Consider the following 22,091-nt stretch of genomic DNA (forward strand, 5'->3'; position numbering starts at 1 on the left):
TTCCTCATTGGCGGGATTGTATTTCCAAAAGCATTTTTTATACAACATCCTTACATCTTTTCACAAACCCCTTTAATCAGGCTTGAGCGGTAATTATAAGTAATTATTAATTATTTGCAGACAGATGTCATGTTTCACCACCCCGACTGCAATGATTCCTATTTAGCAGGAGAATTGGCCCCATTTCAGGGCAGCAAAGATTGTGGCCCTCCAGATGCTGCCTGACTATAGCGCCCAGCATCCCTGACCACTGGCCATGCTGGCTGGGGCTAATGTAGTCCAGCAACAACTGGTGGGCTACAAGTTCCCCTCCTGTCCTGTCTTCTGGTGCCCCGTTAAAATGCTCTACCTGCTCTGCTGGTTGTGTTGCCTGTTGAAGAACAGAATATGTGAATGCAACTGATTCCAATCAGGTATAATCACATGCAATTAGATCATTGGGAAAATCATCCTGGCATCATTTCCCTCCCAAGAAAAGCCTCATTGCTTCAGCACAGGTGGAAGCTAAAGCGGCCCTTTCATGGGGGTCTAAACTCAAATGCCAGCCCACAGCTTCTCCCTCTGTGCCCAGCACGACTGCTGAATATGAAGGCAGCAAGTGTCGTTGCATGTGCTTGATTTGCACCTCTTCTGTCGTGTGGAGAATCAAATCCATTGTACAATTGGATGTTTGGAGAGAGGGGAGGGGAGGGGAGGTGGAATGCTCAGGCAGGGTCCGTCTTTTGTTTTGTGTTAAGGTCCCCACTCTGAAGTAATCTCCTGGAAGGCATCAGCAGAATTGGCTCCCCACGTCTGGCACTGCCTTTGCAGTGAGGCTGAGGAGAGAACAGTTCGCAAAGGGAGGAAAATGGATGATGAGGCAACTTTCCTTCTGCCAATTTGTCCATTGTAGCTGAATGAGATTAGAGTCGGTCAGAAATAATATTTTTCCAACTGGAACCACACCAGAATTCCCCCATTCGCAAGTTTAGGGAAGCACAGTTCATCTGGCCCCCAGCCTCAACCCAGACTCCTAAGACTTCCTTCTCAGTGAAGTCCTTGCAAGCTCCTTTCCTGGGCTGGGCTTCCCATAATTAATTAGGCTGAAAGTGTCCTTTATTCACTTAAAGTGCAGCCCTAACTATTGCCAAGGCAATTGTTCCGTCAGTTCAAGGATTTCTGCTTGTGCAATAAAATGTTCTCCCTCTCTCTTCCCCATGTCTTCTAAATTTATTGTAAGGATTTCCCCAATCCTCTGGAACAGATTTGAAGTACAGCTACAAGATTTGTACAGATTTGGAGAGGCCAGTGAGCAAGCAGAAATCCTTGCGCTGATGGGACATCTTAGCAGAATACCACCCCTTGACTACTGAAAATTAGTCCTGGTGATTCAGTATGGCTTCCTGCAAGGTAACTGAGGATTGGATCACAGCATTATCCCTTTTCCAGAGCTCTCCATTTCAGCAATGGGGCATTTACGCAAACCCTTTGGATCAGCCAAGACCACTAAACCAAGGACAGCCTTTGCAGCAATTCTCCAATATTTCATGAATCTTAGAAAAATACATTTTTTTAAAATTCAGTTTAACTCTTTGAAGGTCCTGTGCTTCTCCTCTTCTGCAGTGCATTTTCACACTGCGATAATCATATGTCACTTCTCACTCCCCACTACAAACATAAAGACCATTATTTGAGGACCAGCTACTGTGGGGTGTATATTGCCTGGAAGGTTCTCTGGCCCTCAGCATCAACCCAGACTCTAAGAATTCCCTCTGATTGCTGTGCCCCACAGCTCAGGGGACTCAAGGAAAGGGCAGAAGAAGTCCTTGCAGCCCCCTGATGGTTTGTCTCATTGCTGGGCTGGACTTAAATAGCCAGGCTGAAAGTGATCTTTATTGACTTAAAGCACAATCCTAAGGCAATTGTTCCTCTGCACAAGGATGTTTGTGTAATGGAATGTTCTCCCCCTCTCCTCTCCTAAATTTGCTTTAGGGGTCCCAGTGGGATAATTAAGACACCCCCCAACCAAGAAAAGCCTCATTGCTTCAGCACAGGTGGTAACTAAAGCGGCCCTTTCATGAGGGTTCAAACTCAAATCTGAGCCCACAGGTTCTCCCTCTGTGCCCAGCACGACTCCTGAATATGAAGGCAGCAAATGTGGTTGAATGTGATTGAATTGCACCTCTTCTATCGTGTGGAGAATCAAATCCATTGTGCAGTTGGATATTTGGAGAGAGGGGAGGGGAGGGGGAGTGCTCAGGCAGTGTCAGTCTTTTGTTTTGTTTTACATTTCCCACTCTGAAGTAATCTCCTGGAAGGCATCAGCAGAATTGGCTCCCCACGCCTGGCACTGCCTTTGCAATGAGACTGAGGACAGAACAGTTCCCAAAGGGAGAAAACGGAATGACGAGACGACTTTCCTTCAGTTGGTTTGTCCATTGTAACTGAATGAGATTCTAGTCGGAGTTAATATTTTTCCTACTGGAACCACACAAGAATTCCCCCAATCACAAGTTTTGGGAAGATTTGGCTTGGGAAACTTTTTCTCTGGCCTTTGGCATCCACCCAGATTTTAAGAATTCCCTCTGATTGCTGTGCCCCACAGCTCAGGGAGACTCAAGGAAAGGGCAGAAGAAGTCCTTGCAGCCCCCTGATGGTTTGTTTCATTGCTGGGCTGGACTTAATTAGCCAGGCTAAAGCAAATGTTCCGTCTGCACAAGGATGTTTGTGCAATGGAATGTTCTCCCCCTCTCCTCTCCTAAATTTGCTTTAGGGGTTCCCCCAACCCTCTGGAGCAGATTTGGGAAGGGCACTGGGCATGTTCGGGGGAGAGGAGAGAGGGGAACTCCCACTGGGCAAGCAGAAATCCTTGCGTTGATGGGAAGTCTTAGCAGAATGCTGCTTCATGTCCACTGAAAATTGCTCCTGGTGATTCAATATGGCTTCCTACAAGGTAAGTGGAGTTGGGATCATAGCCTTTTCCCTTTTGTAGAGCTCTCAATTTCAGCAAAGGGCATTTATGTAACCCCTTTGAAGCAGCCAAGTCCGTTAAAGCAACAGCAGCCTTTGCAGAAATTTCCCAGTATTTCATGAACCTTAGAAAAATGCATTTTTAAAAAAATCGGTTGAACTCTTTGAAGGTCCTGTTGTTCTCCTCTTCTGCAGTGGATGGTGCATCTCCTCCTTTTCATTCTTAAGTGGTTAATGCAGTTTCACTTTACAACAGGCATATGTCTCTTCTCACTCCTGGCAACAAACAGAAAGACCATGGTTTGGGTATCAGCTATCGTGGGATGTATATTGCCTGGAAAGGCCCTTGGATGTATAAAATGATGCAAATTTTAATTTCATTCTGTGGGAAATAGCAGTTGGAGAATTTTCCATTTTTAATTACTTTATTATTATTATTTTGCAGTTTAACATCTAGGAACTACTGGCACATCTTGTCCTTCATGTTCACCATCCAGGAGATCAACCAGGATCCCAGACTCTTGCCCAACATCACCCTGGGCTACAACCTCTATGAGAACTATTTTGATGCAAGGGTGACTTCTGATGCCATGATGGACCTGCTTGCAGGCGGCAAAAGCAATATTCCAAACTATCACTGTGGAAAAGGGAAAAACCTGCTGGCTGTTCTTGAGGGAGCCAATTCTGCAATCTCTAAACAGATTTCAACTATCTCAGGCACCTACAAAATCCCACAGGTATGAAGCTTGGTGGGACATGGAGGGTCAGACGAGAAATTCAGCTGCATAAAATGCCCCTTTCTCTCTAGGAAAGACAAGAAAGGGCATCAAAAAGTGAGAAAATCCTGCCCTATGGACCGAGGGCTCTTTCTTCTACCAACCTGGCACCCTCCAGTTATTTCAGATTAAAGCTCCCGTCAGCCCCACCCAGCACAAACTTTGTTAGAATCATAGAATCGTAGAGTTGGAAGGGGCCTACAAGGCCATCGAGTCCAACCCCCTGCTCAATGCAGGAATCCATATCAAAGCATTCCTGACAGACGGCTGTCCAGCTGTCTCTTAAATGTCTCCAGTGTCGGAGAGCCCACTACCTCTCTAGGTCATTGGTTCCATTGTCGTATGGCTCTAACAGTTAGGAAATTTTTCCTGATGTCCAGTCGAAATCTGGCTTCCTGCAACTTGAGCCCATTATTCTGTGTCCTGCATTCTGGGACGATAGAGAAGAGATCCCGGCCCTCCTGTATGTGACAACCTTTCATGTACTTGAAGAGTGCTATCATATCTCCCCTCAGTCTTCTCTTCTCCAGGCTAAACATGCCCAGTTCTTTCAGTCTCTCCTCATAGGGCTTTGTTTCCAGTCCCCTGATCATCCTTGCTGCCCTCCTGTGAACCTGTTCCAGTTTGTCTGCATCCTTCTTGAAGTGCAGAGACCAGAACTGGACGCAGTATTGAAGATGAGGCCTAACCAGTGTTGAATAGAGGGGAACTAGTACTTCTCGCAGTTTGGACTCTATACCTCTGTTAATGCAGCCTAATATAGCATTTTCCTTTTTTGCAGCCACATCACACTGTTGGCTCATATTCAGCTTCTGATCAATGACAATTCCAAGATCCTTCTCACATAGATATTAGATATTAATAATTTCAGATTAATAAACATCTGTTCTTAATCTCTTCCTTTCCTCACAAGATCAGCTATGGCTTTATTGCTGAGGCTCTTGAAGATGAAACCCAGTTTTCTTTTGTCTACCGGGTGGTCCCCAAAGAAGAAACTCAGTACCCGGGGATTGTCAAGTTGCTCCTGCATTTCGGATGGACGTGGATTGGCCTCTTTGCTCCAGACAATGAGAATGGAGAAAAGTTTTTGAGGGCTTTGACATCTCTGCTGATCAGCAAGGGAATTTGTGTTGCCTTATCCATTAGAATACCTGAAAAGAATCCCAGTCAAATGTTCAGCTCAAGTGAATCGTTTATCACATGGAGACAAGTCAGTGTATTTGTTTACTATAAAAACACTCACAGAGGATGGAATCCGATCATGTTACTGCAAAGATCCCTTGAGAAAGAAATTGGGGCAAAAGTCTGGATCACAACAGCTTTTCATGACATCAACTTGTGCCTGTTTTATAATTTTGATGACTTCCAGTACATCCATGGGACTTTGTCCTTTGTAATGAAGTCGGGGAAAAAGACAAAACATCACTACTATAATCCCATTTCGTTTGCTCTCCAACAATTTTGGAAAAGGGCATTTCACTGTTCGTATTCAAAGCATGTGCTGTCCGTGAAAGGCTGGAAACGATGCACAGAGCAGGAGCGCCTGGGGACTCTGCCCCAAGAGGAGCTTGAGAGAGCCCTGTCTCAGGACAGCTACAGCACTTACTTCAGCATCCAAGTCATGGCACACGCCTTACAAGCTGCATATTTATCTAGATCAAAGTGGATGCTGAGGGTGGATGGAGGAGGCAGGTTAGAGCTTCAGAGGCTACAGCCATGGCAGGTATTCCCTTTTCCTTTCTGCAGTCTTCAATTCATTTCCCCACCTGCAGAATCAAATACAATATTTATTTATTGATGAAAAGAGGTTGAGGGGCACTGCACGTATCAGCATAGCCAAGTACGAATAAAATGTGCACCATTAACAATTCCTGGAAACCAAATATAGTAGTGAGATAAAAATAAAATTGTCAACTTCTGAGGGAAATCCAATGTGAAGGGCTCCTTGCAGAGGCCAGCCTTTTCCCCTGTTATCATCAGGTCGGAAGCTTCTTCCATTCTGCAGTGGTTCTTTCCTGGTGTCCTTAGAGAGATACAGCTTTCTTAGATACAGGGGGACTCTCTTCGTGTCGCTCTTCACCTCTTCTCATCCTTGAAGTTGGTCATCAACAGTCATTAACTAGAGCATAGACTGAGCAGGCATGCAGGTCTCCTGCTCACAGTTCTCCCCCACTATAGTGAGATGTACTGTATTTTTAATTAATGATTTCATAACCTAAGAAGAGCCCTGCTGGATCATGGCAGTGGCCAATCCAGTGCACCATCTGCTCTCACCGTGCCAACCAGATGCCCACGGGAAGCCCACAAGCAGGACCCGAGCACTCTCCCCTCCTATTAATATTTAAACATCTATATACTACCCTTTGTCAGAAGAACACAGGGATGTATACAATATAATAATTCGAGAAGAGAAAAAGCTAAAACCATTTTAAAAAACAATATGAAACAACCTCTCGTGGTGTTAAATACAATAGAAAAATGCAAAAAGATCATCTGAGGAAAACACCTCATCAACCTGGAAAAGGGTATTGATATAAAAATGTCTTGAACTGTTTCTGGAAACCACAGATATTTTTATTTCTGTTTCTAAATTTTCATCTGTGCCCATGAATTAGCACATACAGATTTTATGCAAAACATTGGCCTTGCCTGTGGTGTGGTGTAAATTGTACCAAACACTACGCCGCTCTGAAGGAAATGCAGAGCTGTCACATTTGCAGGCTTCCACATGATCTGGAACCTTGAGCGATTAGCATTCAAGAGGAAACCTATATATGTGAAAGCTCCCCCTCCATATGTTTGCACGAGTTAGAGGAGCTACTTGGCACAACCGCACGTCCCACTCATATGCTGGTCTTGACTGTCAGTAGGCCTGTGAGGTGCCTCCCTGCAGTGGCCTCCGTATTATGGAATAACCTTCCCTTTGCTGTTGTTATGTGCCTTCAAGTCAGTTATGACTTATGGCGACCCTATGAATCAGCGACTTCCAATAGCATCTGTTGTGAACCACCCTGTTCAGATCTAGTAAGTTCAGGTCTGTGGCTTCCTTTACGGAATAACCTTCCCTAGAGATTAGGAATGAGGGAGAAATTCAATTCAGTTTACATTTAAAGCTGAATCTTTCACAGTTTCACTTTCCGAAAGAGTATGACTGAAATCCAGACATCCTTCACAATGCGTACTTTTTAAAAAAAGTGACAGGTCCTTCCATCCCTACTAGAGATACAGCAGAAACCTGCAATAATGGTGTTCCACCAACTGGTTATAACATACCTATTCACAAGGGTATCCCCACTGATTTTTAGTACCTTCTCTATGAGAAATTATCTGTTGTATTTGCGGGTTTTTACAAACATGTTATTGTCTTTTGTATTGACCTTATTCTGGAAACTGTCTTGTTATTTTATATGAATGGTAGTCTACAATTTTTAAATCAATAAATAGAATTTCTGAATAGGGCTTATATCTAGATAACATGTGCTCTCACCCCAATTCATGGCCTCCAAATCAGCAGAGCTGAGAGATCCAACATGCTTACATGCTTTCTAGATGATGTTGTTTTCCCTGTCATTCCAGCTTCACCCTTTCTTAAGAGAAGTCCAGTTTTCGAATACTTCTATTGGCGGACTGTATTTGGATGAGAATGGGGAGCTACCAGGCAACTATGATATTGAGAACTGGGTGATGTTTCCCAATACATCTCGAGTGAGAGTGAATATTGGGCGCATAGAGAGAGAGGCATCCAATGGCATAAGATTCACGATGAACCCGGAAGCCATTGAGTGGCCCAAGGAGTTTAACAAGGTAGAGGACATTTTATTCCACATGGCATCTCTTAAGCTCTAATTACTTCTTAAATATACCATATACCAGGAAGTAAATTCTACTGAATATATAGTACAGGGTTTGGAACTGGCAGTCCAGGCACCTCCCCCATGTATAGTGTTGCATGTAAAGATCATATAACACCAATCATCTTCCACTTACACTGGCTGCCTGTACTCTTCCGAGCCCAAATCAAAGTGCTAGTTTTGACCTATAAAGCTCTTTTCAGATATCTGTTAGAACGTGTCTCCTGATATAAACCTATGAACCCTTAGATCTTCTTCTGAGACCCGTTTCCAGGTCTACCCTTTGAGCAAGGCTCAGAGGATGGTGACAAGAGAGAGGGCCTTTTCAGTTGTGGCTCTCCATCTGCGGAATGTGCTTCCCAGCAAGGTCCACCTGGCTCCTTCATTGACATCTTTTTCACACCAGCCAAAGACCTTTTGCCCCAGGGATTTGACAGATGGAGATGGGGTTGTTCTGTTATGAGTATGCTGCCAAACTTTTCTGTGGTTGTATAGGGTGGTGGTTGTTTTATTGTTTTGATTTTATGGTACAATATATTTATTTTTGTTTATAACAATGTTTTATGTTGTTTGGAGACCTTTGGGTAACAAGCAACTAACAAGCCTATCACAACAACAACAATCATCAGCATCATAAATGGGAGCCTCTTATATCCATGGAGGGTTGGTGCACATTTTGAAATCCTGGAAATGCAAGGTTTGCAGTAGGTGTTAGTGTCAGTGATTGACCACTGGCCCAGGCAGCTGAGAAGGTCCTCTCACCATCTTGACCCAGCTGTACTGACTTTACTGGCCTCCTTACTAGTTCTCTGGACATCTTTTGTAGGATCGAGCAGGTAGAGAAAGAGTAAGCTTTTTCTATAATGGAGTAGCCTCCCACGAGAAGCTCATCTCTCTTCCTTTTTGTCAGCACTCAAAACTTTTTTAAAAATTATCACAAAACAATAATTTAGAAGATATTATTTTAGAGTTATTTTGTTGCTGTAACTCTTGTTCTCTGAGTATACTTATGAATAGAAAGGAGGGTTAGAAAAGTTGAAACAAACAAGCAAACACACCCAACAGGCTTCCTTGGCATGACTTTCTGCATCAAAGGGGCTTCCTTGGTGCATGGGGTCATGGGAGCAGCAGAGATCCTGTTGGGTCCTTCCCAAATTCTCTAAACAAATTCAATAGACACGAATATTCATAACACTTCCTGCTTGATGCACCTTCTTTATTATTAGACTGTGCCTCGCTCCAGGTGTACCAAGAGCTGTCTCCCTGGATATAAGAAGGTGGTTCAAGAAGGACAGCCGATTTGCTGCTACGCTTGTGTTCCATGTGCGGAAGGGACAATCTCCACTCAGGAAGGTGGGTGACTTGAAAGAAATGGTCTTGGAGAAGCCATCTCTGGTCTACAAAGTGGAGAGCAGGAAGAGGGGCTCACCAACCCACAATGTGTTGCTTTTCCTATTTTAAATTGTGACCTCAGTGAAGAAAGCACCACAACCACACCTAGAATAATTTTTTAAAATGTTATTAAAAATAACTGATGAATGTTGAAAATCTGTAAATATTTATGTAAAACACTTAAAGCATGATACAAAATAATAAATTATTTGAAAACTTCTAGAATACAATGCATTGGAATAATAGAATAGTAGAATTGGAAGGGGTCTATAAGGCCATAGAGTCCAACTCCCTGCTCAATACAAGAATCCACATTAAAGCATACCCAACAGGTGGCTGTCCAAGTGCCTCTTGAATGCCTCCAGTGTTGGAAAGCAAACCACCTCTCAGTGCAGTTGGTTCCATTGTTGTACTGCTCTAAAAACTATGATGGGGCTAGAATGAGTATTACATGGGAGAAATATAAAACCATTTGCATGAGAGGATCAGAGGTATAGTAGTCTAGAGTCCCGGGATCTTAGACATTTTTGGGAGCCAGATCACAGCAGCGTCCCTCTGTCTCCAGTGTCCTATGAGCAAATCAGCATGAAAGGGGAGTTTGTTGGCCACTGAGAAGAGTCTCAATTGCAAGCAAGTCTTCAGTAGTTCCTTCTTCAAAAAGCCAAGACAAGGTGAAACAAAGCTGCCATAGTTCTGCCTCCCGCTTACTACAGCGTGGGTGGGAAACATAATCCAGCTGGTAGGCGGGTTTTCCACAGGCCAACTGGGCATTGATGAATCAATAAGTGCCTGCAGGAGCAGGAATGACTTTAGGCCGCTCCATTTTTCTCATATTAAACCACCTGATGTGGTTATTGTGAGGTGTGAAAGAGGATAGTCTCCATCGTGAAAGTGATAGAGAAAGGATATAAGGAATACATTTCTATTGTTCTTTGCAGATGCAGAGCGTTGTACCAGGTGTCCAGAAAATCAACATCCAAACAAGGATCAAAATCAATGTGTCCCCAAGATTATCACATTCCTGGCTTATGAGCAATTTCTGGGGATCCTCCTGGCTTCCTTTGCCCTCTTCTTGTCCTTAACTACAGGCTTTGTGTTAGGAATCTTCATTCAGTTCCTAGAAACTCCGATAGTCAAAGCCAACAACCGGGACCTCTCGTTCATCCTCCTCATCTCCCTCTTACTTTCCTTTTTGTCCTCCTTCCTCTTCATTGGCCGGCCAAGGGAAGAGACCTGCCTGCTCCGACAAATGGCCTTCAGCATCATCTTCTCAGTTGCCATCTCTTCTGTCTTGGCAAAAACCATCACTGTGGTGCTGGCCTTCCTGGCCACAAAGCCAGGAAACAGAGTGAGAAGATGTCTAGGGAAGAGCCTGGCCAACTCCATTGTCATTTCCTGTTCCAGTGTCCAAGTTGTCATCTGCACCATGTGGCTGGGGATCTCTCCCCCATTCCCAGATTCCGACATGCACTCCCAGCCTGGAGAGATCATCCTGCAATGCAATGAAGGGTCTGTCAGCATGTTCTACTGTGCCCTCGGCTACATGGGCTTCCTGGCTGTCATCTGCTTCACGGTGGCTTTCCTAGCCAGGAAGCTTCCTGGGGCCTTCAGTGAAACCAAGCTGATCACCTTCAGCATGCTGGTCTTCTGCAGCGTTTGGGTTTCCTTTGTGCCCACCTACCTGAGCACGAAGGGGAAATACATGGTAGCCGTGCAGGTCTTCTCTATCTTGGCCTCCAGTGCTGGGCTTCTGGGCTGCATCTTTATTCCCAAGTGCTACATTATTGTACTGAGGCCTGATCAGAACACAAAGGATCACATGATGACAAAAACTAAGGATGCCAACTGATTCTGAAAATATTCAGTAATAATGGAACTCACACTATTGACTTGGGATTTTACCTCCTTACCTCTCTTTGTCTTGTATCAATCAGAAATGATGGCAATGCATGCATGGCTCTGCAATGGCCACAGGCCCTTTGAGCTGTCTGTTTCACAGGTATTGCTTTTTCCCACTCTGATGTGCACTCGACACCTTATCAGCCACACTCGTCTTTGTGCTACTAATCATCACCTTCTTCTGCTTATCTGTATGGCAACATTTCCATGAAATTGTGCCTAAAGTGGATCACAACATGCCACATTAAAACATGAATAAGAATTCAACAATGTATTAGAAATAATCAAACCTTAAGTATATAAGGAAAATATAATATGGTCAAAATATTCATCATCAAAATAGATACAAAACATCAACCCATTCAACTGTATAGAAGAATAAAAATATGCTAACCTAATTTTAATAGCTTGGACTAAAGAATATTACCAACACAAAAACAGAATAGTAGCAAATAAAAGTCATCATGTTCCAGACAATGGGCTTGTCTCCAATATTTAGGACAGAGAAGTCAATCTAATCAGCATTGCACAAACCGATACATCAGATCATCCAGGCTGGGGCCATAAACGAGGTCTCGTTGCACCCTCATGGAGACCCCTAAAGAATAGAGCTTCAAATTAGAAACCACCCTGGTAGTGTTTCCCTTTGGGGCCAACCCACTGGGATTGGCCTGCCATGTTAGTGCAGTCGGCCTTTTCAGTTGTTCCCTTGCAGGCATACTCTCATCAAACCAACCACCACCTCTGCTCTTCCACTGGGGATGATTACAAGCAGTCTCAAGAACTAGCAACAAGGTCTCTCTTCCAAATGAACATTTCAAGAATCATTCTTTGTCACTCACATTTCTGACTCAATATCTTAAAGGCCATGCTTTTGTGCTAAGATAGTTCTCTTCTTAGGTGAGAATGGCAAGATGGCTATTGTGTTCTCTGGGTTGTTAAAAATTAAATGGATTAGGAGATGGTACAAGGTCTCAGGGCTTTCATACTATGTGTTGAATGTAGCTACTACATGTTAGAAGCAGAGTGGGAGGATGCAACATGGAAATGCTATTTTCAGCAGCTCTTTTGTGTCTCCTGTAATGTGGAAAGCAGACATATGAAATAAAGCGTCTGCCTGTTTACTTCACTGAACCATGTCCATAGAACCAACCACTCCTAGGGCTCATCCAGACGACTGTATAACGTGTGACATGATCGCTTTGTGTAGTCATTATTTTGTGGTTGTCCTGATGAAGTCGCGCGCAAAAGAGCGTTTTCGCATGGTTAAATCCGCTTTGGCACAACCGCGCAAAATGCGATTATCTTTTTTAAAGTGTGAATCATCTGCTGTGCCTTCAGCCGCTCGGATGCAATACCATGGATTTTAGAGATGATGCTGGTGTATGGGCGGTCCTTGGGCGGTTCCCCATTCCTCTTCCTCTTTTCCATCCAATCCTGTGTTTTCACGTTTGCACATGTGTGCAAACGCCTGTGTGAAAAGCCCGGGAAAACTTAACCAATCCGAGCAATTGGATATACTTAGGGTTGCCATATTCCAGTTCCACAAATCCGGTCAGGCTAATTTGCACATTATGTAAATTATTTGCATATTATGCAAATGTTATGCAAATATTTGCATATTAATATTTGGATTGTCCAGTTGTTTTGTTTTTGTGCCTAGGAATTACCACCAAAAACTGGGGAAAGATGTGAGAAATCTTTTTTTAAAAGCAACATTTTCAGCCTTAAATGCCTAGACTAGTTTCCAACAGTATGGAATATTTATTGATTAAGAGGATTTATACCCTGCCCTTTTGCTGTTAAAAACAGAGCTCAGCACAGCTTACAAATATAATAAAAACAATACAAATACACAATCAATATAAAAACATAATAAAAACACAAAATAGCAACAAACATAAAGGAAGTCAGGGCAGCAGTATGGTTAACCATTACATATAAGATGTATTTCAAAGTTGTGGTGGGTGGAGAAAAACAAGAAGCCAAAATGTTAGGAAAAGGAGTCTTTCACACTACATGCTCAGTTCTAAATACTGTTGCAGCAAGTTTTACAAGTTCCTCCAGTATTCCACTGGTGCAGGCACTCAGACATTCAAAGTATCTGTATGTCTCTTAGGATTTATAAAAGCAGAGCTTTGCTTAACTCACAATTTCTTCTCCCTTTGATCAACCACATCTACACAGGTTCCACCTCCATACTCAAAATGAAACTGGGCCTGGAAGTGTGCAACAACCCCACACATACCTTGCTAATTAGATTACCAATGCCAGGATGTCTGTCTTATCGACTACTCTCCTGCTCCCCCCCCCCCCACTGGGCATCATGAAAGACCCAGTCCTGGGCTCAGAAAGAAAATAAATATCTGGTCCTCTTCAAAGTATTGATAAGCCTCTTGTTTTAATTGAAATAATAATTATAAATTCTTGCTCTTATCACTAATGGAAGTTAAGTATCTTGCATATGCTGCTGTGGCTTTTATGGCTGTAACGGAGAGAGGTTAAAGATAAGTGAGATGCAAATAGGAAAAAAACAACACAAAAGGCAGTATCACTTTCCTAAATGTAATACCATACCAACCACAACAAGATTCCTATGAGTAAGGCAGAAAACTCAGCATCCCACAACCAGTCAGGATTCATAAGCAAAAGCCCAAACTAAAAAAATCCTAGCAGACAGTCAGCCAAGGTCACAGAAATCCCCATGCAGCACAACCTGACCTGGGGACTGCAGTTAATGCAGAATGCTGCAGCACAATTGCTGACATGAGTGAGATCCTAGCAGCACATAATACCTCTGCTCTGAAATCTGCATTGGTTGCTGATTTGCTACCAGGCCAAGTTCAAGCTGTGCTTTCCATGTTATGGGTGCCACATAGTACTTGTTCTGCTCTTGTAAGAAATCAGTCCTGTTAAGTGGCAGCACCTACACTTTGGAACTCCTTGCCTATTGACATTAGGCAGATGCCTCTTTTCAGCACCTGCTAAAATCAGTTTTCTTGAGACAAGCCTCTCCAGGCATGTGGAAGCTATTGTGTTTTTAACTCTGTTTTTAATTCATTATTCGTTTTATTATTTTGAATGTTTTTAAGTATCTGTCCTTAACGCTTTTGCCAATAATTTTATTGTTTTAATTCTTTCTGTAAACCGCTTTGAGATTTTTTACAATAAAGCGGTATATAAATGTTGTAAATAAAAATAAATAAATGTTGGAGTCACTGTGGCCCTTGAGTCTCTTCCCACTTTTAAGAACCAAGGAATCTGCCTTATACTGATTCAGGCCATTCCGTACCATGATTTCTTAAATGCAACACCATACCAACCACAACAAGATTCCTATGAGTAAGGCAGAAAACTAAGCATCTCACAACCGGTCAGGATTCCTAACCAAAAACCAAAAATATGATAAATGAAGAAATATTTATATAAGCATGACTATCAAATATATTTATTATTTACACAAACTGTAAAGATATTTATAGTGCAATCCTAGGTTTATTTATTCAGAAGCAAGTCCCAGTGTATTCAGTGGGGCTTACTCAAACAGGGACAGACATGCAACCTCAAGTGATAAGCAACTTCATTCACACAACCCAAACTTCCAAATCATGTCACTTTATGCTGTTTTGCAACTGTTTATACTTGTTTTTATGCTTATTGGATTTTAAATGGCTTTATTTCTTGTTGTGAGCTGCCCTACCTCACAGGGTTGTTGGAAAGACTCCATACATGCACACACTACAGATGTATAAATACATACAGCCCATATAATAGTTTATTGTCAAACCAGTTGGTCATTGCAGAAAAATCAGTATTAGTTTAAAAAAAATCAGTATTAGTTTCCTGCGGAATAAAAACTGTAATACCTAAGTAAGCCCTGCCTACTTGCTTTAAAATGGGGGGGGGTCAGAAAGAGAACACAAACACAATTCTTTTTTACATTCACTCCAAAGTCCCATTGATTTTCAGCACATTCATAACCATGTCTACTCAAAAGTAAGTCCTATTGAATTCAATGGGATTTACTCTGGGCATATGGGATTAGCATTGCTTTTACAAAAAGCAAGTATTGGGAAAGTTTTCAAAACACTGCCCAAGATCTGACTCCTGCACACAAGAGGAAAAGAAATTGAAATGTATATACTTACCCAATTTATGAGATTTTCAGATAAATGGGGGGAAACCACCATTTTGTTTTCTAGACACTACCTCAGGTCAATGAAACTGAAACTATCCTGGCTTCACTGATTGGCTGCAATCCTGAACGGGCGGGGTTAAAGCTACAAAGTGCTATAGTACTGTATACAGTAATGTTTAAAGAAAGATTTAACAGTCGGGGGCAGCTGACGTTTTTATGTATATCTCGAGAACCAGACCACCTAGAAACTTAATATTTTTTAAATTAAAGCTGAGAATCCGGGCCACCTAAAGGGCTAGCCGGGCGCCGGGTGGCATGCAAAGAATCCAGGCAAAACCCAGCTAACCGGGCAAAACCCGGCTCACCGGGCAATATGGCAACCCTAGATATACTGCGCAGATGCGGAAATACGCTTTTGCGCAGAAGCAGATACTGCAGTTAACGTTGGTTGGTAGTGGAGAAAGAAGTGATTGCCCGCCATTGCATCTTTCCACTTCCCCCCCCCCGGCTGGGGGTTCCTTCGGGAGGCAGAGCGGGGATGGGGGAGTCCCCATGAGGGCTACGGAGCCGGCTCCCCCTTTTCTTGGGGAGCGGAGGGGGCATGGTGACAACGGAGGGGGGAGAGGAGAGATTGCAGCAGCAGCGGCTTGGAGCCGAAGCTGGCTCGCTACAGCTGGGTTGCTCTTGCGCCTCTCCAGCTGCCTGCAATGATAAGGAAAGTGCCGGGCGAGCTGCTGCTCTGAGCCGGCGGCTGCTTGCAAGTCCTGGCATGGATCAGGCAGCAGGAAGGGTGGATGACGGAGCGGCAGCAGCTGGGGCGGTCAGAGCTGTAGTGGTGGAGAGGGGAATGTAGTGTCGGGGGTGGGCGCAGCCCCCCTATACCCCCCTGCTCTCCTTGCCCCCCCTAACCCCATCAGTTCCCTCACAGAGGGTGGCGGAAGCTGTCTTTGCAAGCTGTTTGCAGGAGCAGCATCCCGGGATGGGAAGCAAGCTGGGACCTGTGGGGGTGGCGGTGAGGGGACTGGCCACGGAGGGAGGGGGCGCTGAGCAGGAGGAGGTGGTAATGGCGACGTTTGCGGATACCGCAGTTAACATTGCTGAATCAAATATACACAAAAAGGCAGGGGCTGGTAAATGGAGGTGGGGTGGCAGTAGCGCTGAGGATGAGGGTGACAGCAAAGGAACATGCTCTCGCCATCCGATCATACTGTGTGTATATCAAAAGCAGTTTAACGAGGCAGAAGAATAGTTCCATTTTGCATAATAGCGCAAATCAATGCAAGCACATTTGTGGAAGCAGCAGCAAGATGGGTAAACTTGAATGGGAAACACTATCACTATTACACAGACATTTACCGCAAGGAGGCTATACACTGCAAGACATGTCCAAAGTTATTTACATTTATTGGAGAAATAATTGGAATCGGAGGGCGTGTTTGGCAAGTAGAAAAGGCAAGATGCAAAAAGCCACATGCAAAATGCATTCAGTTTTGCGCTATATCACAAAAGCACAGTTCTGGACACCTCCCCAAGACAGTATGTAACATAGCAGACGTGTGTGTGTGTGTGTATAGAGAACGTTTAATGGGGCAGAAGACCCAGGAAATGGACCTGGGGGACACATATCACTATTACACAGACATTCACGGTGAGGAAGCTTGCAGCTTTTCTTCCATATCATATGAACCAGCTCATCCTCCTCTGCCTCCCTTTCTTGCTCTGCCAACATGAACTGAAGGGAAACTTCCCTCAGCTGCACAAGGCACAAATTTAAAAGCTGTAAGTGGAGGTGCACAAGAGCCAAAAACTCCGTGAACTCCATTGCAGGCACTACTACAGAAGTATCACAAAATTCAAACTTTCACGCTGTCACGTTAATGCATAACTGATCGAGGTGGAAGGGGAGAGAGTGCACGTCATATTTTCCCCACCAATTGGATGATAGTGGGTTATGTCAGGGGCGGAGCTCGGAAAAAAGCGAGAAGAATGTTGCGTCTTCTGGCTGCATGTGCGGTCAGAAAAAATGTGTTTTTAATATCGGGAAAGAGCGGGAAAAGAGGCAAGTGAGGACTCTCGGATGACACAGCAGATATGGAAAACCTGGATTATCCCGCTCCGTTTGGATGAGCCCCTAGTCTCTGAATAGAGGCTCCCACCGGTGGTAATTTCAGGGTTGCAGGATAAGGGGAATTACTCCATGTGCATGCACGTAGACATACAGGTCTGTTGATTGCCCTATCAGCCAGCTCTCAGGCCTCCAGATGCTGCTCCTAAATTCCAGATCGGTGCATAATAAGATTTCCCTCATTCATGATTTAATTGTGGATAAGGCAGCCAATCTGACATGTATACCTGAGACCTGGGTGGGTGGCTGGGTGAGCAGGGAGGAGTTAGTCTCTCCCAGCTATGCCCACCAGGGTATCTGGTTCAGCATCAAGGTAGATCTGAGAGTTGGGGAGGGGGGTTGCTGTGGTGTATAGGAGCTCCCTCTGCAAGCTCCTTGTCCATGCGACTACTGGTCTGGAGAGTTTGCACCTTGTGTTGGGTCAGTGGGACAGATTGCGGATTCTGTTGGTGTACCGCCCACCCCCCTGCCCAACAGACTCCCTAGCTGAGCTGACGGAGGTTGTCTCCTGTGTACTGCTGAGATCCCGCAGACTGTTGGTTCTGGGGGATGTCAACATTCATACTAAGGCCGCCTTAACTGGGGTGGCTCAGGATTTCATGGTCTCCATGGCAGCCATGGGACTGTTCCAACATGTCACTGGCCCAACACATGTAACGGGGCATACGCTAGACTTGGGTTTTGCAACTGGACATGAAGATGGTGATCTGAAAGTGGGGGGCCTTACATCAGTCCTTTTGTCATGGACAGATCATTGCTTGTTGAAGTTTAGACTTACAGCAGTGTTTCCCTTCTGCAAGGGTGGGGGACCTATTAAGATGGTCCGCCCCCAGAGACTAATGGATCCGGATGGTTTCCAAAGGGCTCTGGGAAGTTTTCCGGCTGATAGGGCTGGCACTCCTATCAAAACCCTCATTGATCTGTGGAATACAGAAATGACTCGGGCAGTTGAACTCTCAGAGGCTTTCGATACCATTGACCATGGTATCCTTCTGGGACGACTGGCTGAGTTGGGAGTGGGAGGTACTGCATGGCAGTGATTCTGCTCCTACTTGGCAGGTTGATTCCAGAAAGTGGTGCTTTGGGAACACTGCTCAGCCCCGTGGATTCTCCAGTATGGGGTTCCACAGTGGTTCTGTCCCCCATGCTGTTCAACATCTACATGAAACTGTTGGGTGCGGTCATCCGGAGTTTTGGAGTGCGTTGCCATCAGTACACTGATGACACGCAGCTCTACTTCTCTTTTTCATCTTCTTCAGGTAAGGCTGTCAATCCTGAACCGGTGCCTGGCTGCGACAATGGACTGGATGAAGGCTAATAAACTGAAGCTCAATCCAGGCAAGACTGAGATGCTGTTAGTGGGTGGTTCTTCTGACTGCATGGTGGATGTCCAACAGGATGGATGTTGTCTGTCTAGCCCAGCTCCTGGATTCCATGGTGTGTTGCATGGACATTGTTCCCTGGGTCAGGGGCTATTCCACAATGGTTTCTTCTATGTTTTCACAAGGACATTGCCGAAGGCCACCACTGCAAGGTAATTCTTCCTGCCTCATGAATGGCTCCTTTCAATGGTGGCTGTCACCTGTAAAGGGCAAAGGGGATCGAAGATCTGCCTCAAATTTAAATCATGACAGGTGCCAGTTTCCAGGGCTGAGGGGCTCAGCTGTGGTCTCACTTTTGCCAGGGCCTGTGGTATCTGGAGGGACAGCCCTACCCATTAACTTACTAAAGCTGAGAACAATCAGGCAGGCACTTCAGTCCCTCTCACCTTCTTCAGGGTCTCAATGTTTTTGTCCACATGGACAACATCACAGGCAAAGCCCATGTCTACAAAGAGGGGGATATGAGGAAAGTGGATCTGTTACCAATCTGGGCAGAAATCTATCTCGGCTTCCTATCAGAAGAGCACGTGTTGTGGGCAATCATCTCTTGGGACAACTGGCTCATCCAGGAAGACATTGAGCAGGCAGAGTGGAGTCTTCACCCTGAGGTGTTTCAGATGATCACGGACAGGTTTGGTACACTGCTCCTAGATCTTTTCTATCCAGAAACACAAGGTGAGGAGGTTCTGCTCCAGACACCTGACATATGGGGCAGAAGATATGGATTCTCCCTCCCTCTTTCTCTCTTGGCCCAGGGGCCTCCTTTATGCATTCCCCCCAATAGCACTGCTTCAAAGAGTCCTCATAAAGATCTCTCAGGAGAGGGGAGAAGTTTTGCTAGTGGTTCCACCATGGACTTGGCAAAGTTGGTTCTTGGACATAGTAAACCTAGTGAAGGGAGGTCCTTGTCCTCTTCATCCAAGGCCAGACCTTCTGAGTCAAGGAGAGATCTGCCATCCCAACTCCTCTTGGCTTTAAGTTCACAGTCAGCTAGATGCAAGGCTCCTGTAATATTCACCATCCTTGCATCTCGAAAGACTTCCTGCCTGTGATAGAATTTCATTGGAACACAAAACATAGGAAGCCATCTTATACTGAGTCAGGCCATTGGTGTATCTTGCTCAGTATGGCTTGCACTGATTGGCAGCAGCTCTCCAGGGTTTCAGACAGGAAGTCTTTCCCCACCCTTTCCTGGAGATGCAGGGATTGAACCGAGGACCTTCTGCATGCAAACCAGATTCTCTATGACTGAGCTACGCCCTTCCCATAGGAGTGGGGAGTAGGACGATGACAGCAGAGCAGCTTTAAGTGGGGCAGGCAGCGGGGAAGGCCTTTGGCAGTTGATGTGGATGGTCTATGGTGAATGTCTGAAGAGGTCTTGTAAACCAATTAATGGTTGTTGTTTTTTACAATCAAGTGGTATATATTTTTTAAAAAAACCAAATAAATAAAGGTTCTTAATTTGCCCCAATGCTGCTGTGACCAAACAGGACCTAAGAGGCTAAAATCTATTTGGAAAGATTTATCTGAAAGACATCCCCAGAAGACCAGTGAATGCATTTCAGTTTATAAAAGATATGAGCATAATTATATCAAACAGAAATCAACAGTACATTATTATGCATAAATAAATCTTGGGGAAGGGAGAAATGCTAGGAACAGTATAAGCAAATGACAATTACATGGAAAAACAAAATAGTATACGAATATGAAACTTAGCTATTAAACGTAACTCTACTCAGAGGAACAATATGCATCGTAACCTTTGCAAAAAGTAATGATGGCACGCAAAACCTAGGAAAAATACGATTTTAAAGCTATTATGCATTTCTACTTTTATTACCCCTAAAACATTCCCCAGGCTAGACTAGTTAAAAGCTTTGCTAAATTCCAGCTATTTAGTAACTTATCCTAAACATCAAGAAATAGAAAAGAAAGAATATGATGGCTATCTATCCAGGCAGGAAGCCCTTTCTGTGGGTTCAGGGAAGAGCTGAGAGATTAATGGAGGATCCAAGGCAGAGGGACACAGGGGGCTCCAAAGTCCTCAGAACAAGCCAAAATCTGCTAGAAAAAACTGGGAGCTAAGCAAAAATAAGGCTGGAGGCACAATCGCAGTTGTAGTGGTTTTGGCACGTCTCCACGTCTGTTTTCTGAAACTGGGGGCACATGACATTAATCAAACACTGCCCCTTTTTACTCCAAAACTTTGTTTCAGTCAGCTTCACACAGACTACACACCTGATCAGCTATCAACCCCGTTGACAGTTTGAGGTGTGTCCAATGGAAACGCTTTCCTGTAGGCTCAGGCAAATCATTGATCTTCATTCGTTGGTGATCACTTGTGGCCAAGTAAGATTGTCTTCCAAGATAAGGTATTTAACAATGGGACAGTAATGGGCTCAGCACTCTGATGTGAGTGGTCATAAAAGGTCTGACATCAGCTGTGGCAAAGGGAGATATGTCCAGCCATGTGCAAATACATTGCAAAGTGCAGCCCGACATAATGGTGTCGGTGGCAAACAACTAGTTTGCACATAGCCTGAAAAAGAGTACAGAGTGCAGGCTCTTTGTGATCCTCAATGACACCCCACATTTTCTGCATTCTGATTTGTCCTTTCCCTTGTGATAAATGAGATATATAGTTTGGGAACTATAGTATGTAGTGTTGATTTGGCACAGCAGAAAATGAGTTAACTTGATCCACATAGAAGCAGAAAATAAATTCCTAACAGTCTCTGTGAAGGCTAGATGTTCAGTTGCTGTTTGATACTTAAAATGCTAGTTTGCTCTTCCCATGTAACGGGACACCTTCCAGGTAGATAGCGCGAGGAACAGCACCAAAAGTACTCAAGGCCAGAACGCTAAATGCAGAGACAATAGAGTTCACTGAGAAGTGTTGCTAACAAGATGGGAGGGGCTATGTGTGAGGAGGATTTGGAGCCATATATCAATGTAATCTGTGTAGCTATGCTTTCAGACTAGGATTCTGGCGTTAGCCGAATTCTTCGTCTCTCTTTTGCAAAAGATATAGGTAATCAATCAATACAGGTGTTGTTTTTATCCTGGTTTCTCATCTGGTGATTATTGGAGTTTCCTCCAGATGTAAAGAGCCTTTTGGTGTAACACCCTCACTTTCTCACACTAAAAATTCACTTCTGTCTTGGTAAATGACAGTTCATCTGCAGAAACAGTTGTCCTCTGTTTAAGGGGTAACATGATCTTAAGCCTTACTGAGATCACTGAGCACTACAAGCCCATGGTGCACTTACATTGGCAGTGGGGGAAACTGGGGGGGTGAGGGAGGGAGAGGAGATGCAGCATCGCCTCCCCCCTCCCAACCATATGTTTAATTAGGATATTAAAGGGCCTCATTAAACATTAGCCCCACCCTTAAAATGATTTGGGGTTGCATCTGGGTCAGACCGGGTGTTTCCTGGATTCGGCTGGGGGCGATTCAAGCCTTCAGATTGGGTTAGGGGGCTATGCCAAGCCCTAATATTCACATATATCCTAGACAGAGCTTGGAAAAGTTACTTTTTGAGCTACAACTCCCATCAGACCCAGCCAGCATGGCCA

At 44.3% G+C, this 22,091-nt stretch overlaps 1 protein-coding gene across 1 annotated transcript in view; it reads left to right on the forward strand.

The window, feature by feature from the left end:
* The first annotated feature begins 2,917 nt into the window (after nucleotides 1-2,917).
* The window catches only part of LOC133378906 (vomeronasal type-2 receptor 26-like), a 32,444-nt gene continuing 13,270 nt past the window's right edge, over nucleotides 2,918-22,091 (forward strand). The window contains exons 1-2 of the mRNA XM_061613520.1: nucleotides 2,918-2,932; nucleotides 3,447-3,686. Of these exons, the coding sequence (XP_061469504.1) occupies nucleotides 2,918-2,932; nucleotides 3,447-3,686 (255 nt within the window). The remainder of the gene's footprint in view (nucleotides 2,933-3,446; nucleotides 3,687-22,091) is intronic.

Source organism: Rhineura floridana, chromosome 3 (assembly GCF_030035675.1).
Source record: "Rhineura floridana isolate rRhiFlo1 chromosome 3, rRhiFlo1.hap2, whole genome shotgun sequence".
Classification (NCBI taxonomy): Eukaryota; Metazoa; Chordata; class Lepidosauria; order Squamata; family Rhineuridae; genus Rhineura; species Rhineura floridana.